This window comes from Branchiostoma lanceolatum, chromosome 7, assembly GCF_035083965.1.
Source record: "Branchiostoma lanceolatum isolate klBraLanc5 chromosome 7, klBraLanc5.hap2, whole genome shotgun sequence".
Classification (NCBI taxonomy): domain Eukaryota; kingdom Metazoa; phylum Chordata; class Leptocardii; order Amphioxiformes; family Branchiostomatidae; genus Branchiostoma; species Branchiostoma lanceolatum.
Window position 1 is genome coordinate 5,425,273 of NC_089728.1, and position 18,427 is coordinate 5,443,699.

An 18,427-nucleotide genomic window follows, 5' to 3' on the forward strand; every position below is an offset into this window, starting at 1 on the left:
TGACTGCCCTTACTTTTCTTTATTACTAAGGAGGAACCAAAGATCTCAACAGAACGTTATATTGCAGTTGGAAAATGAGGTTCTTCAATCACATCCTAAGAGAAATACCGACGTTTTGGTAACTTTTCAGCCACATTGTACAAAATATACCTTTCTCAGGGCCTACATGTAAATGGTTGCTACTATCCCTTGCTGCTTGATGGAGCTGTGGCACAAGGCTCTAGTCCTAAATGTAACAGAAACTGTGATGAAAGTGTGATTTTGTGAATTTTTGGCAAAGCAGTAGAAGTCTATTTATCATAAATGTTTGATAACTATTTCATTTCCATAATACCTCTATTGTTGAATATAAACATAAAATGCTGTATCTTGGTGTCATAACCAATTGAGCTACATGTACAGGTTACTCCACTGTAATGCTATAATCTTACACATTGCTTGTACACCCTTTAAAACAAGGGTCTCCATACCACAGTACAAAAATAGATCAATCTGACGTGGAGTACAGTGAGTACTGCCATGGACTACAAAGAGGTTTGGATAGTACAGCATATTGTGTTTCTCTCATAATACCTATGATAGGTAGCCTGGATACCAGACCTTTCGCGCGATGCGATGATAAGCCCTTTTGGGCGGGGAAGACCTACATGTAGTAGTAGGGATGGAGTTGGCACCCGGGAGCGCTTGGCAGCCAAACTCTGATTTCTATCGCCCCGCGCGAGAGATAATTGGTGGGCCGTGTGCTATCTGTGGTGGCGTCGCAAGTTGCTTCCCCGGCCGATTAGCTCCAGGAGCGCGGTGGTCTGGCATCCAGGCTATATGATACGATATCTTACAAAACGCTCTAAATCACCAACCGGCTATTGTTCACAAAATACTATCTGATTCTACTGTCTATGTTAGGGTAAGAACTAGTTTGACAATTTTTGTGTACATAATGCCTGGCTATCTACATGTTTATTGCCGCATAGAAAATGTTTGATTTCTAAAAATGTATGTAGAAGTAAACAGAAATCCTGTTGAGTTGCTATGACCCCAAGGGTACATGGTAGGTACATTCTGGGGGATTAAGGATGCTTAGATACAAAATACATGTTTGTGTATCTGCACATCTTGGGTTGAAGTATTTAGGACTTTGTTGTCCACCCGTTAACCTTTGTTTTGAAATAAATGTTGAGACCTAACAAACTTTCCCCAAGAAAAATATTTGTTACAGCTGCTATTACAGCTAAAGCCAGGTCCCCAGTGTAAGTAAAACCACCTGTCAGACGACGACCAAATATCTAAGACATCTTGCAACGTCCTATAGGGAGGCCCCCAAACTAACCCTTTAACGGTCAGTATTCCTAGCAACTAGGGATGGGTACCGGAACAGAAAATTCCGGTCCAGGTCTAGAGGATCTGAACCTGAACATGATTACAGTAGTGCAGTAGTACGAAATCATATTTTGGAGACTGAGACATTAGCACAAGTCACTGTGAGTGCTACCAATTATGTTCAAATTGTACATTGGAATACACTTAAGTGATGTTTAGAATGCAGTGGTCGAGTGGCCATGCTAGCGGACACGAGTGCTGTTTAGCGGACACGAGTGCTGTTTAGAGGAACCTCAATATGCGCCCAAAAGACAGAATTGTGCCCTTTTCTAACCCATTGCATCACAGTAACCTCCTTCTCTAATCGGACCAAAAACTGGTCCACCGTTGTTGTTTTTTTGGTCTGGAAAGAAATACCGGTACCCACCCCTACTAGCGGCTATGAAATCCTGGCCCCAAATGTTACATACACAGGGTTGAACATGTGAACTGCCCTCTACAGTGGAATGATGTCGTCCTCCTCTGCCACCTCTGCGGCTGCTGTGCGACCCTTTTTAGCCACCGGCTGATCGCTGCTATCTGATGTCTTCCGTTTGACTCCAGTTGTTGCTTTCTTCGATGGAGCCTTGTCTTCTTCTTCTTCTTCTTCTATAATCATCAGCTCCTCTTCTTCTACATCTGAAGGAGGAAGAAGATACAGAATTTTTGTCATGCTCTATCTTTTTTCACTTATCTTGAATTTAAATTGCTGGGTATGTTCATACCCTAGTACTTCTCAAGAGTAAATGGAGGTTCAAACAAACAAAGAAACAAACAAATAAGCAAACAAATTCACAAACCTTTGGAGGTGCCAGGTTGGGGTTCTGTTGGGCCGTTTGCACTAGTACTGGGCTGGGGTGTGTCAGGCTGAGGGCCTGGCTCCGGCATCTGTCCAACAACTTCAAACTCTTTGTCCTCTTCTAACTGATCCCTGTCATATATATGTTATGAATATGAGTTAGACTTTGCACCTAGTATATATAAGATAGGGCACATTTTACTTGCTCATTTGAGCCTTTGACCATCGAGAAAGCCACACACAAGGTGAAACTACAGTCTGGATGTGGGCTTGAATAAAGTTCTAAACGGGAACATGCGGCTACAGCATCTTTTCTGAAGATACAGTGTGAGTGTGTACGGATGGCTTAAGGTTGCCCACTACTTTGCCTATATAAATATGAGTTAGATCCACAAGCTGAGACAGAATATCTACGAAATTCAACATTTTGGAGGACTATATGAATTGACAATGTTTTGTTGCACACAGTGTTGTTCAGAGCCTTGTAGTGCCACATAGGGCAGTAAGTTTCCTTGCTGATTCATGATCAGTAGCTGCATATATTGGGGGGTTTCTAGCAATGCTTAAGATACCTCCCCGAACACGGGACCACCATTTTAAGCCCCTTCCGAAAGAACAGTGTAGCCCCCACCTAGATGTCCTAGCCCAGGAGTAAACCGGGGCCTCCCAGTTACCAACTAATTGGAACCAGGAGCTCAACTGTGAGGCTGCTACCAGTTGAGCTACAGTGTTGTATTGACAGGAAAATGAGAAGACTTACACATGGATGACGTTGATGACAAGTTCATAGTTCTGGAGGAAGTCGTCTGCCCTCAGTCGAGATCCACTCCTGATCCCAAACTCACTTAGATGTCTGCTGTTGTTAGCTGGAGGGAGTTCACACATTCACATAGTTACGTGAGTGACAGAGCATATTTCAACTGCTTAGTGATCTCTTTTTGTTCCTTTCACAAAAGGCAAGACTAAGAATTCTGGACTGACAATTTGATTTGTTTCCGGAAAACTTTAATTTTTTTCTAAGTAGATTGACCAAAGGAATTAATATGTCCACAACTATGATGTAATAAAAGGTTATCAATATCTAGGGGTTTTCTCTCCAGGGCATATTGAAACATGGCAGTGCCATATTTTCCCTGGTGAAATAGATAAACCAACAAACCTTCTGTCTCTCCTTCTTCACTAGATATGAGGATGGTCCCTGAAAATAAGGACAAAGTTTGGTGAGAACAGCACAAAGTACAAGAATGTAAATAATCTTTTCCTGTTGCCCAAGATTTGTCATGTCATTAAATTTTCGCCACCGACAAATTCTGGGTAAGCATTTTGAGCACTGAATTTGGTATAATTCATCCCACTTGTAGTTCATCAGGTCTATGTATTTTCAATTCACAAGAACAGGAGTGTTAAAATGCCCAATGTCTCTGCTAAAAATACTGTAAATGCAGAAATTTTTGCGGTGGTTGAATGTTTGCGGTTTTTGTGGCGTCCGTTTCACCGCGAACTTAAAGCCACCGCAAATATTGTTGTCCAATACTGTAGCAGTATGTGACTTAAGTGCTGCCACAAACTTAAAACCACCGCAAACACTCCATTTTTGCCTTAGCACAAAATAAAACCATACAAACTTAATTGCATTTACAGTACACTACCGTTCCTCACCTTTCCCATCATCTATTTCCACATCAGGAGCAACCATCCCAAACTGGCCCTTGATAATCTAAAGAAAACAAAAATGGTTTAAATTATAGAAGGACACATTTTTTTCTATTAAACCTGACAAACAATATAAACTAGAAAGGTAACATAATTGCAAGCAATACATAATGTTCACCTTCACATGGTCTAGCCCAACAAACTACTGCTCTGTTTATTCTTACTTCACACTTTCATATACATGGTGACAAGCTCCACCAGCCCTGTATGCCACTTGCTACATAATGTAATCGAACACCACAGGGTGTCTGCTACTTTACCAGTTACCATGGTGATAGCCATCTGGTCCACTTGGTTGATTTTGTATTCATAACAATGTGGTCTTTTAGAAAATAACACTCTGGAGTTAAAGCTCCCCTCTAATGAAAGTGATCAGCACTTGACTAACAATATCCATATCATGATTCCGTTATTTTTAGTTAACCTCTGACCTCTCCCGTTCACTTTTAAGTTCATCATATTTGATTTGTTTAATTAACCGTATAACCATTGAGTAAGTTTTGTTCCTGTATCAATTTAATTGTTTTTAATGTTGGCAGACTCCAGGAAGAATAGTGTAAAATTTTTAAAAATTGTACACTAATGGAGATCTGAATAAAACAAACCAACCAACCAACCAACCAACCTTGTCCTCCAGTGTCTTGACGGTGAGAGTGTTGATGTTGAGTTGTACGGACACCTCGGGTTTGGCTGAGCACACGTAGCACTTGGGGTTGGGTGGGACCAGCTTACAGGGAACCAACAGCTTCTTCCTGGGGTTGGGCTGTCTATTCAGGAACACCTGAACAACAAAAGGAACAAGCAAATGGACAGACAATAAATAATACCTCACAGACAATAAATAATACCTCACAGTGAATTAGTAGCCTCATCCATGGACTCTCTACCATGTTTGATCGCAGACTTACCACTGAATTAGAAACCAATGTACAATGATTGAGATTCATCGAAGAGAGATTTGCAGTGATTGTGTTGTTTTGCATCCATTTGCGCCATTTTGCCAATTGTGAATTTTATGAAAATAAAAAAAAAAGTAATTTCAGGCGACAAATTGCATGGATTCCAATTTGTCGGCAAAATTGGGAATCTGAAGAAAAAAAATCATGAATGCAAAATTTGGCACAATTTGATTTTCAGTGAGACATCCGCTTTAGCAAAGTAGTGTCAGCTTCCATAAGTTGTGCAGAAACTTCAGGAAGCTACACATGTTGCATTTTATCACAAAACTTTGTGACCTTTGACAAGGAACACCTATTCCGCCATACCTTCCACTGTGTTGGAGAAACATGATAAATAAATAAACAAACAGCAGCGCAGCACAGCAAGTTGCATGCGGAAAGTGACATTACAATAGCCTACTCACAGTTTTGCATTTGTTGATGTTCCCAGAAAGAATCTTGAGTGCCTCCATTACTATCAGCCCAGCTATAACAGCATTTGTAGTGGCAATAGCCGGTATAATGTTCCCTGCCATAGCTGCAAACAACATATTCATAGATTAGCATATCAGGTCATTTATGTACATGTAAGTACATTGCTTGCTTCAAGCAAAAATTTCCTGATCTGGATGCTCTTACCAGCAAGTACATAATATCACAAAAAAATGGAACTAGTTTCCAATACAAAGACTAGACTCATGTAAATTGTCAGCATATGAAATGTGGCTTTGAATGGCTGAGAGGCTATGCTAGCAGACACGAGATCAAGAGGTCACAGGTTGGATTCCTGGCTAGAGGTTGTGTCCCCAAGAAAGCCACTACTATTACTCCATACTACGTTCCTTACTTCACCAAGGTGTAAAAATGAGTACCTGACTTCAGTTGGAGAGGTAAAAGGCAGTGGAAGGAGAGAGATGAGCTCCGCCTTCCAACACCGTGTATAATACAGTGTATAACAACCCACTGCCCCTACAGCCCCTTTACCTTTTTTCCACAAAACGTTACATAAAGGAATTGAGATGTCAATAATATTGTGACCTACTTCTAATTTCAAAGAAACTCTCAAAATGATAAATATAATAACCTTTTACATATGACATATGAGAGAAAAATTGTTTGGCTTACACTTGATGTCGAACCTGGTCTTGGTGGTGATCCCAAAGATGTGTGCCCTGATGTTGGCCGCACTGGTGACAAAGTCCATAGAGGCCTCGTCATCCTAAAACATGGCACAGATATTAGTTTTGCACAACAACTAAAGTGTACCTGCTTCTACTATAATTACTAGTACTTCTACTGCCACTATTATTACTACTACTACTACCACGACTTCTACTACTGCCACTACTACTACTACATGTGCTTTAACAGCTACTACAATAACTACAGTACTACTATTACTACTGATACTATAACAACTACAGTACTACTTCTACTGCTACTACTACAGTAACTACAACAACTACTAATACCACTATTTCTACTACTGACACTACTACTACTACCACAACTACTTCAGTACTACTACTACTACAGTGACTTCTACTTGTTAATTACCAATACATGTATTACCATAACTGATCGTCCGGCAGGATGTAAAGGAGCTGATGATGATGATTACCATAACAAGTTTTCTTTGATCTACTTCAAATTTGTCTTTGGCATTTTTTTTCTACCTTGTTTTAGTGACTTAGAGAGATTGACTCACCTTGTCCCACACTAGCTCTGCCCCGTTTCCCCGGGCAACCAGCTGTTCCTTCAGCTGTCCGATGCTGTCCCTGAAGACAGCGGCGCACCTCCTGATGCTCCACAGCTGCTGGTCCTGGATGCGAGTACTGCTGTCCGCCTCAGCTGTCCCATCTGAAAAATCATAGGAATAAGCAACTCTGTCATCCTATGTCGATGTTTGTTTGTTTGTTTGTTTGTATTGCATACCCGGTAAACCCCATCAAGGCGTAAAACACCAGGTTTGTACTGAAGAGTACAAGCTGCATATCCGGACAATTTTACATGATCCACACACACCGGGAAGGACCCCTACTCTTTTCGATAATTGTGTTGGGTTCTTTAACGTGCTTGAGGTGTGGCTCTTCCCAAACACGGGACCTCCATTTAACGTCCTATCCGAGGGACGTCTCTAACCGAAGCTAGGTACTCATTTTCCCCTGAGTAAAGTGGGGAAAGTCGTGTAAAGTGTCTTTCCCAAGGGCACAACGTCAATGGGCCAAATCAGGGAACCCCGGATTCGAACCCGGTGTCGCTGGGTTCTGGGGCCAAACACCCTGCCACTACACCACCGCGACGCCGATGAAGGTTAGACATCCAGGAAATAAGATGCACAAGGTAACAGTTACTTAAGCAACTGACAAAAGGTAGTGGATGCTACCTGAAATGTCTGACCATTTCCAAAATCTTTTAGAGCCCATTATGTTGTATTTTTGTTGTTGAATCAAGAACCTACCACAGCAAAGAGAGACCTCTACCCACTAGGCAACTGCTCCAGTAGGAAGAGCTCAAAATTCCAAACAAATCTTTTAATCACAAATGTGATGCAAATTAACGACAGGGATTTTGCGTGTGCCTTGTGTCTTGCTATGAGTTAAGTTCTGCAAATTGTCTTCTACTGGGTATATTTGGTATGGCAGAGGGTAATGATTACAGGAGAGAGTTTAACAACCGTAGGACTAACTTTCTTCTGGGAGGTTGTTCCAGTCCAGCGGGGTTGGTGGTCGTCTCTTCTGCCATAACTTCTCCATAGACAACAAGTACTTCACATCATCGTGAAACAGCTGTATTGGGAATAAAAAATGGACAAGAAAGTGAACATTTGCAAGCAAATACGTTATGTTTACCTCTACTACTACTGCTCTGTTTATTCTTACTCAAACACATTCATAGATATGGTGACCAGCCCCTCCAGCTCTGTCCTGCCACTTGCTACAGAATGTAATCAAACACCACAGGGTTACTTTACCAGTAACCATGGCGCAAGTCCCCACGGAGTACTGAAGACATGACAACAGTAAGGGCTCCTATTGGACTGATGTTCATAGTGATAAACAATCCTGAGCTCTTATTGGACTGATTTTCATACTGATAAATAATCCTGAGCTCCTATTGGACTGATTTTCATAGTGATAAACAATCCTGAGCTCCTATTGGACTGATTTTCATAGTGATAAACAATCCTGAGCTCCTATTGGTGACTCCTGAAAAGGGAATGGTTCTCTTGAGTTAGAGGTGTAAGGGCACAAGCTCTTGGGGAGGAGGCTCAATCAGCACCCGACAGCGAGAGTATGTTTAACATAGGCTAGTTGTAAGCTTACCTTGTGGAATAACTTGGCTGCATCATACCCAGTGGAGACTGCCCATGCCCGCGTGGATGTCCTCTGGATGCCCCCACCGATGGCGTTTTCTCCTGCTTCCTTTTGTACAGCTCTCTGTCCAGCCTCTCCTGAAAATAATTTTTTTTTTACAAATGCATTTTTACCTTTTTAGTGTTCTAAAAGATTGTATAGATGATGCAGTTCTTATATCTAGTCTAACTTTCAGTCACATTTCTGACTCCATCCTTGCCACAACGCCCCCATGTGGCATGGAGGAGTAGTACAGTCTGGGGGGTAAAATGGAGGCACCTTATTCCAGGAGGTGCCTCAAGGCTCAATACATTTAAGGCGAAGGGCTAGCAACCCCTCCCGGTAAAAATATAGCCTGCTACTGAAACAGCAAGGAAACAGCTGCCTTATGTGCCACTACAAGGCTCTACAAGGGCCTGAGCGAATGAACAAACCTGCTAGTTCTGGGTCTTCTGTGTCTGGAGACACGTCCTGATCTGCATCCTCCTCACCAAACAACTGACTAGGAGAATAAACAGAACATTTCTTACATTCATGAATGATGAAAGGAAAACATGCACCTTACTACATTGTACAGTATATTCACTCCCTAAAACAGTGTGTATCAACTAATCAAGGTACAGCTTCCACTTCCAGACTCTGTTTTCAAGTTGATATTCAAATCTAGTATTGTCTTTTTTTGTTGGAGAACCAACAAATGAAATTGGTGTGGCCTAAGGCTCTGTTCAAAACGTCTGAGAGCCAAGGAAATAAATTGGCGTGGCCTTATCTTGTACACCATTTCGAGATCTTCTTAAGGAAATCTTGAATTTATAACCTACTTGAAGAGATACTTGGCCCAAACTATGCAGTGGATGGGTTCCGAAGGCGTGTTTCTGATGGTGCATCCTGGGTAGGTCTTCTGTGGCGGCTTGGGTTCACACTCGTAACATTCTGTCAGACCCTGTTTCAGCAAAAATAACAAGGATCAAATCTTCTACACCTTGAGCATGTTAAACAACCCACAACACCTATCGAAAAGAGTAGAAGTCCCAGTGTCGATCAAACCTTACAGTCCCGTCTAACACTGCTTGTACTTACTGTATAAAAACTGGTACATTACGCCCAAACGGCAGTTATGGAAAGCAAACAAACAAACAAACCATGTACATGTACAAAGCTAGAAGTCATTCTGCTCTCACCTTCTTGATAACAGTGACCTGTCCCAGGTACCCCGCTGTGCCACTTTCCACCAATGGGACGTCAGCAGCCAGGCACATACGGTTCACATGGTTACGTGCAGCTGGATGAAAGATACATGAAGTATTACTTTCTGTAGTCTGTCACGAAACAGATGATGAATCTACTCCTTGCACCATTATGCATTTTGTTGCTGGTTGAATCATTGAGACATAGTGTAATCCATTTCAGTTCACGGCACTTTTAAGTTCACGGAGTTTGCGACAGATTCAACTGAAGAAACATCAAACAAAATTCTACAATTCATGAATTGAGATATGACCTATTAGTATTATGGAAGAACCTTAATTGGGATGTGATATCTTACCTCTGTTATCAAGAGCATTCAAGACCAGGGTAAACTTTTTGAAGAAATCCACTCCATAGTCTGGACTGAAAAAACAACAGCAACACAGGGAGGCAAGGTGAGTATTTGTGATAAATCAAATGTGATCACAAATATGATACAAAAATAATGGAATTCCGAAAACCAGAAAAGAACGATAGAAGGGGGACAGCATACTTGGTAATACTGTCATGATATGCTATGATGTTACAATCTGGGTTGAATCTCAGGGCACTTTCCTTGGCCACCTGAAAAACAAAGACACTTCTTAGGCTGAATTATAGTTGTAGTTATACTTCCTGAAGCTGACAGCAGTATGATCCTACACCAACTAACTGCAGCAAGGGACAACAGAGAGTTATGGAGACAACTACTCGTCATGGGAAGATTCCGAGCTCGACGGAGTGAGTGAGCGAGTATACTTTCTATGACTACGAGACATTGTGATACCAAAGTAAAGTCCAAACTTCCTGTTTGGTCCCAGCTGATACAGGCCGATAGATGATGATGATTGATGAAAGTCCAAGACTTGATAAGAAATATGTAGACTACATGCATGTCATCGGCGGATCCAGGATTTTTGTAACGGGGGGGCGCAATATCAGTCGTGGCCGAAGGCCACGATGGCGCGCAGCGTAAGCTGCGCGGGGGGAGAGCACGAGAGGGGGTGGAACCCCCTCTCGTTGGGGGGGTCTGGGGGGCCTCCCCCTGAAACTTTTTAAAATCTAGATGCTCTCTGGTGCATTTTAGAACCATTTCTGAGCAAAATTAACCACGGCGGGATAAAGATTTTTTTTTACGTAGAATCTGCCAGAGGGGCGTCCGCCCGTCAAATGAGGGCGATCCATTTTTGTCATTTCGGCACACATTTTGCTGTGAAGTCGGTAAAAAAAGTTGAGAAATGCGCATGGTCATTTTGTGTTTTCCACTAAAGCTGCGACCGTGGTGGGAAAAATCCCACGCTGGCACTTCTCGGCGTTTATGAGCACGCATTAAACGTAACTACCTTCCTCAACTATGATTTGCCAGAGTCTCAAAATGTGACTGAATCCAACAGAAATTAAAAAGGGAGGCTAATTACCGTCAACAGTAGTACAGGAATCTTACAGGAACAACAGCCTTGTTTTCATAAGAAGGAAGCCTACGGTGAACTTCCAGAGTTCTCTGTTACGCATATAGCAGTCCATGACCGGCGGCGGGGCGCGGCACACCTCAAAAACATCAAACTCACGCCGGGCCACTGTGCGGCACGCCCCCGTAATCTCTAAGAAAATTTTACGTGGCAAAAAAGTGCCGACGGTCCTACGTCCGCGTGTTGCCCCTCATTGTGCCCTTTTAATAACAACAATACGAATTTTTGCGCTGCTAAAGATTCTACAAGCGGTTATATCTTGAACTGGGACGAACTCGCGCCAAACATGAAAGTCACGAAATCATCCGAGCCCTGAATGTTGATAGCATCACAACGTAACAAAGCACAAAAGCAAACACATCGATACATAAAAAAAAAAGTTTCCCAGAAACCAATACAAATCACTTAAATCTCACCCAATATCTTATAATCGATAATAATTTTAGATAGACGAGTATTACAACGTATGTCAACATGCAATGTGATCGTGATCTCCCTCGTTTATGCTTGGATGCAGTAAATACACCGAGTACAGCTGAGTACAGCCATCTTGTCCAAAGTTGTGTCGCGATTTTGCTCAATTTGACGCAAATACTAGCTCATATTTGGCAAGTAGCACGACTGCACGACGCATACGCAGGAAACGGGGATAGTACGTGCAGGGTGAGACCAAACTGGGAGCCGAAGCACGCGCGGCTTTTATGTAGAGACACAACTTTCTTAAGTCTCCATGGCTGTATGACTGTCTTGGATAGTGGTTACGATTTTGCCACCGGCCGCGCGGAGGATGATTAATTTTCTAGCATGCGACCCTACATTGAACCGTCATTGATGTCATGTGGACTCTTTTGACGGTAAACATGGGAACATAACTGATGTGGTAGCCGGTTTTATCAAAGGTTTTACGGTAATAGTATTTTCCATGTCCAATGTGAAACTTGGTCGACGGTACTAACGTACCTGAAAACACGAGTATAAAAGTAAAACAGCGTGTAATAAGTATACAGCAACGTGTGTGACAACATAGTCTACTGATTTCCAGCGTATTGAAAAGCAATTTTTTTGGGAGTCGTTCCTATTTAAAGCACCGCCATCGATGATAACATCAATGGCGGCGGTAAAAGATTTGTCTCTAAAAATGCGGGAAATAGCGTTTATGAATGAATGAATGAATGAACTTTATTGCTCGACAGTTGTTAAGCTGTATGGCAACAATGACAAAGCAGGCAATATAATAAAACTAGTATATTGTAAAAACTATGACAACCAGAATATATTTTGATTGCTTGAAAATCCTAACTAAATTTCCCGGGAGAGTATGGCCCCGCCCCGGACCTCGATTGCCAGCGCCGCTTTCTGGGCTGGCGGGAAGGTAAGTCTTGTATCGTTGCAGCGCATAAACCTAATCAATCTCTGAATTAGTCTAATACATGTAGTATCTATACTGAAGTCAAGAACTCTGTAGAATTAACAGAGTTGCCTTTTCATTTGAGCGGATTGATAATATAAGGTTGATCCTCGGCCCCTTGCCTTGCCCTCAACAAAAGTTTCGGCCGGTCGGCTTGTGTATTTTTTTTTTTTTTTTTGAGGGCGCGAACGGGGGGGCGCGCGCCGGGTGCGCCCCCCTCTGGATCCGCGGATGCATGTGAACTGTTTTATTGCAAGCATGAACTTTCCTTCAAAAGTTACAAAGAAAACAAAACAGATCATATCATCTGATTCATCTATTTTACCAGTAGACCTGTTTTTCAGGTGTCCCTGGAATCTGGATACAGCCATAGATATCGGTCCGTGTATCCACCGAAATACGGGAAATACGCGAAATACACGAAATACACGTCCGAAATACACGAAATACACTTGAAAATGGCTGAAATCTACCGAAATACAGTATGATTTGATGAATTAACATCACAGGTTGCCATATGCCGTCTTGAAATAATATATTTATAGCCCTGGCGACAAGAAAAAGACAGAAAATAATTCGCGATCCCGGCCACGTCCGGTCGCCGCCATCTTTCTTACCATACACCATGATGTTTGTTTTTCAGTGGTGTCTTCTTCTGTGTCATTTACACAAAAAGGGTGGTGACATGTATCGAAATACAGTATGATTTGATGAGCAAACATCACAGGTTGCTTTATTTCGGCATAAAATGATATATTTATGGTCCTGGTGACAAGAAAAGGACAGAAATACTTCGCGACCCCGACCGGCCGCCACGTCATCTTTCTTACCATACGCCATTATGTTTGTTGGGTCTCAGGACAACTCGGCACCTAGGCCGGGACAACTCGGCACCTTACTTACTGAGCACGTAATATGTGAAATGTTTGGAGAAGATATCGATCTAGAAGCCTCACTACTATAATTTTAACTTCTTTTTTTTTTTTGCTCGGCAGGAATTCTATAGCGCCGGCGTACTTTGGGGGTGCGCCAGCGGGGTCAATCGCCATGTCGCCCGCCGAGTCCGCCCGAGTTACCCCGCTAGTCTAAAGCGATACTAAAGACTACTGGCTTACATTACAATATGAAACTACACGACATAAACTACAAGCATATAGTAAACTACTTGGTCTTTGTGAACATGATTTGTCTCTTTACAACCGACACAAGCGGTCCGATTCGTAGGCAAACAAAAAATCCAATACAGCGGTGTCCAACGTTCGTTCATGACTAAACAATCGTCAGAAACTTTCCCTGTATGTGATTTCCTGCCAACTACTGCCCATATGCCAGTGTAGAAGCGATAATGCAACGGATTTGGCTAACTTTCTCTTCGGCGGGTAGCGTTCATATAGGAACAAATATGGCGGATCAAGCTATACCATCATCCTTTGCGCGGCAGGAAATACTGTAACCAGTTATGCCAAGGAGGTTATATGGTTATGCTAAGGTTCCATTTCCAAAGTTGACAGCGAACTACACTTTTATCATACCAAGGACATTATATATTGATCATACTACTTGAATGCCAAATGTATGAAATTTGGCCCGATGTATGAAATTTGGTACGCGTCGCATCTCTTATTAAACCAGTGATCTCCGGAGCTCCAGCTAACGTTATATGGTTGACAGCGAACTACACTTTTGTCATACTATCGAATGCGAAACATATGAAATTTAGCCCGACGTATGAAATTTGGTACGTCGCATCTCTTAACCTGTGATCTCCAGCTATATGGTTGACAGCGAACTACACTTCTGTCATACTATTTGAATGCCAAACGTATGAAATTTGGCCCGACGTATGTTGGTACGTCGCATCTCTTAACGTATGAAAGTGTGCAAGCCATACAAATGCAACGTGTTTTTCAAGCCGATTAACACCTTGACACCTTTTCATAGCGCGCCAGCAATCAAGGTGATTTTCTGTACTTTAGCAGGAAATCAATTTATCACTTTGCCTTTTATTGCATGGTGTCACCTTTTTTGCCATGTAAAGACCGATTTTAAATAATTGTTCGTGATATAATTTTTTAATGAATTGTGCCATTTCTGAAAAAAAAATTGTGACTAGGTTTCTTTACCTTTAACAAGAAATGTAAAGACCCGATTTGTAAATAGTTGCTGCCATTTTTCGTAATATAATTTTTTTATGGATTGTGCCATTTCTGAAATAACTTTGTGACTAGGTTTCTTTACCTTCAACAAGAAATGTAAAGACCCGATTTGTAAATAGTTGTTGCCATTTTTCGTAATATATTTTTTTAAATGGATTGTGCCATTTCTGAAATAACTTTCACTAGGTTTCTTTACCTTCAACAAGAAATGTAAAGACCCGATTTGTAAGTAACTTGCGTACTTTCCATGAATGTTGTTGCCATTTTGCGTAATATAGATTTGTGACTTATTTTGCTTTTGCTCTTGGTCTAAATGTCTTTCTTAACATTTTGCATTGTAAATACATTTGTTGATGTTTGCTAATGTACGTTTGCTGTGGCTGGATTTCTGTTAGTAACGGTTAGTACGGTATTAACTTAAGTAGGCGAAACAAATGTCTTCGTTCAAAACTTCAAACAAAACAAAACGCGTCAGAACCTGAGGTGTTAGAAAAGAACGAAAGTTGACAATAAGTTTAATAACCAAAAAAAACAGAAACCCCTGGTAACCCAACAACGCATATTTTAACGTCAACGCATCTGGAACAAAGATTATATCAAGTAGGCGAAACTAAAGTCTTCGTTCAAAACTTAAAACAAAACAAAACGCGTCAGAACCTGAGGTGTTAGAAAAGAACGAAAGTTAACAATAAGTTTAATAACGAATATATAAAGTTGACAATAAGTTTGATAACAAAAAAAACAGAAACCCTTGATAACCCAACAACGCATATTTCAACGTGAACGCATTTGGAACAAAGATTATATTAAGTACATGTAGGCCTAATGGTCCTTTCTTCCAGTCTCACGGTAAATTTACCTGAAAAAAAAAAACGTGTAGAAATGTAAGAAAGTGGCAAAGCTAGGAAGTGGCAAAATTGATGATAACAAGGGAGATTATAAAGAGATAACAGCCTATGATTTATTCAGACGAAAGGAAAACATAACAAACCCCACACATTACAGAACAAGTGGGCAGGAACTTCTCAAACCTTTACCAGCCCTTCCTACGAGCGTATGGGTCGTAGAATTCGGCAAAAAAAGTAATTATTGTCCAGTAGAGTCAGTCCACGGTAAAGTTGATAATTTGCCCGCAAATGAAACCCCCTGGCGACTAAACTTCCTTGGCAAATATCATCCCTTTGACAATATCATCCCTTATAATATTTATTTTGCCGCCGTGTGATCTGCTTGGAGATTATATATATATTATATATATTAGCTTTAGGTATTACCAAGGAGGTTATATAACCTTGGTATTATGTATTTCCTGACTTGTGGTGCATTATGGTATGTTTGTTGTTAATGGTATCCGAACATGGTTGTAAAATTTACCTACATACAGTATGATTTGATGAGCAAACATCATTTCGGCATCGAATAATTCATTTATGGCCCCGGCGACAACAAATCCGCAGAAAATACTTCGCGATCCCGGCCGGCCGCCGCGTCCTCTTTCTTACCCATTGACGTGTTGGGACGTTATAGCCTCGTTGGAATGACCGAGCCGAACGAGTTAATCATGTCAGCTCAACTGGTAGGCCGACAGATCGCGAGTTCATAGACCGTGAGTTCAAATCCATCAATATCCAATTTCTTTTGGCTATCTTTTTGACATCCGTTTTTCTGTTTTTAACATTCAAAAAATGAATTATTTATTTAAAGGAATGTCAGTATTTTTTTCTCCATTTTACAGGATCATCTTCAGGGTTTGGTAGGGATGCGGGTTTTGTGTGATTCACAGGAACATCCCGTGTGAACACAGGGGAAATGTTATCTTGTATACTTAACCTCCTTGGTTATTTATGAACCATGTTTATGGTTATATAAGGGCAAGGGTTAAGGTTCTTATTGACAGGCTTTAACTAGTATATGTCAAGAGCGGGGGAAATCTTACTGACACTGTGACAGGTTAGCTTAGCCTGTCAATAAGAATTTTGCGGGGGAAATCTTATTCACTGGCCTCTGTCTTGCGGTATTGTCGCAACGTTAACGTTATATAAAGCTGCAAAAAAAGTCTTATTATCCGACGGGCCGCATAGGTTTTAATTAAAATTCCTACAACATATAATAAACAAGGTCCTTGAAAATCCCTTAGACTTAGTCACTTAGGGCTATCCCGCCGCCGGATCGCATACTAGTGAGTGATCGCATATCCGCCATTTTCTTATTTCGCCGGGATCTACCCTGGGTTCCAGTAGAGTAGAGTAGTTTATCGGGCCTTTTAGCCGGTTCCCTTTAGCCGGCACCTCGTAGTCAGATCCTTCGGCGGCACAGAGCCTCCAGCCCGCAGAACCCTAATTATGCTCGGGTCACATTTCCTAACCGGGGCCCGGCTTTGCGGAAACGAAAAATCCAAGTGTGTGTCAAAAATTTTGCACAAGCTATGCTCTTAAATAATTTTGGGTACGTTTTGTGTTTTTGTTCTCTTGAATATCATACTTTCCGTTCCCAAAGACTGCCCGGCCGGGCCCCGGATTGGAAATGTGACCCTAGCATTAGCGCACCGGGGGATTTCTAAGACCTGGCGGGCTGACTGTCCTTGGGCCGCCGAAGAAAATTGCTAGCGACCCGGTACTAGTCTGGAGCCCAGGGTAGCCTTCTTCTTGTCGCCAGGACCAAAAATAGATTATTTCATGCCGAAATACAGCAACCTGTGATGTTTGCTCATCAAATATTACTGTATGTAGGTACATTTTACTACCGTGTTCGTGTAAATGCCTCGGATACCACTAACAACAAACATCATGGTGTATGGTAAGAAAGATGACGTGGCGGCCGGCCGGGGTCGTGAAGTATTTTCTGTCCTTTTCTTGTCACCAGGACCATAAATATATCATTTTATGCCGAAATATAGCAACCTTTGATGTTTGCTCATCAAATCATTCTGTATTTCGGTACATTTCACCACCCTTTTTGTGTAAATGACACAGAAGAAGACACCACTGAAAAACAAACATCATGGTGTATGGTAAGAAAGATGGCGGCGACCGGACGTGGCCGGGATCACGAAGTATTTTCTGTCTTTTTCTTGTCGCCAGGGCTATAAATATATTATTTCAAGACGGCATATGGCAACCTGTAATGTTAATTCATCAAATCATACTGTATTTCGGTAGATTTCAGCCATTTTCAAGTGTATTTCGTGTATTTCGGACGTGTATTTCGTGTATTTCGCGTATTTCCCGTATTTCGGTGAATACACGATCCCCATAGATATGTTACATAAAATAAACAAGAACATAACAAGTTAAAACTCAGTTGCCAGTCATAATGCTCACACAGTTCATTTCTAAAAACGGTACTTCTCAGAGTCTAACCTGTGCCTTGGACTTGCCCACGTGTTGTTTCTGGAAGAGGAACTGTCGGTTCAGGTTGCTCACATCGATGGTATCCAGGTCGATCTGTGGAAAAAGATAATTTCCAAAATATACATGTATTATAGTATACAACTTCTGAAAGGTCTCATGATTTTCAATACTCACTACTGTAACAGACTGCTAACAGTATAAGGCCACTCTGACTAAAAAGCATGTAAGGGCATGTAAAGTGTCTATATATCAAAGCCAGTTTAATACTAGCATGAAACCACGTTGCTCAAATTATCCTGTATTTTTCATTTCCACCGCGCCGTGTGTCAAAACATTCAACCATGTGCGACAAAGTGATGACAGAAAAACACAGGCCATCTGGGCAGCGTAGACTGCGACCAAGTAAATCTTACCACTTCTATGTACTTGAAGTTTGTCAGGACGAGGTTCTTAAGGAGTTCACAGCCGATTCCACCGGCTCCGACCATCAGAACTTTGCTGTTTTCCACAGAATCTCGTGTAGGTGACACTAAAGTGGAGGGTAAAGCCGCCATGATGGACTCGAACGATCCCAAAATGGGGTATACCATTCTGATTTCGACATAGCATTCTGATATTAACGTTGCAGTGCCAAAGAAGTACTTATCAAAGTACA

General features: G+C 41.6%; 1 protein-coding gene across 1 annotated transcript; it reads right to left on the reverse strand.

The window, feature by feature from the left end:
• LOC136438806 (SUMO-activating enzyme subunit 2-like) lies at positions 1-18,343 on the reverse strand. Its single transcript, XM_066433766.1, has 18 exons — positions 18,186-18,343; positions 17,782-17,865; positions 9,904-9,974; positions 9,709-9,773; positions 9,344-9,444; positions 8,984-9,105; positions 8,597-8,664; positions 8,133-8,260; positions 7,496-7,595; positions 6,515-6,666; positions 5,932-6,025; positions 5,232-5,344; positions 4,494-4,649; positions 3,815-3,872; positions 3,315-3,353; positions 2,916-3,021; positions 2,157-2,287; positions 1-1,995 (listed from the first exon to the last, which is right to left on the reverse strand). The coding sequence occupies exons 1-18, from the start codon at positions 18,324-18,326 to the stop codon at positions 1,814-1,816; spliced, it is 1,911 nt and encodes a 636-aa protein (XP_066289863.1). The 5' UTR covers positions 18,327-18,343; the 3' UTR covers positions 1-1,813.
• Positions 18,344-18,427: the final 84 nt, after the last annotated feature.

Excerpts from the sequence above, each read along its gene's own strand:
- LOC136438806 (XM_066433766.1), bottom strand. The coding sequence starts at position 18,326 with ATGGCGGCTTTACCCTCCACTTTAGTGTCACCTACACGAGATTCTGTG. Across the intron at positions 8,665-8,983 it reads TGGGCCAAGTATCTCTTCAA|TCAGTTGTTTGGTGAGGAGG; the intron begins GTAGGTTATAAA and ends TTATTCTCCTAG. Across the intron at positions 3,354-3,814 it reads GGAAATAGATGATGGGAAAG|GGACCATCCTCATATCTAGT; the intron begins GTGAGGAACGGT and ends CCTTATTTTCAG.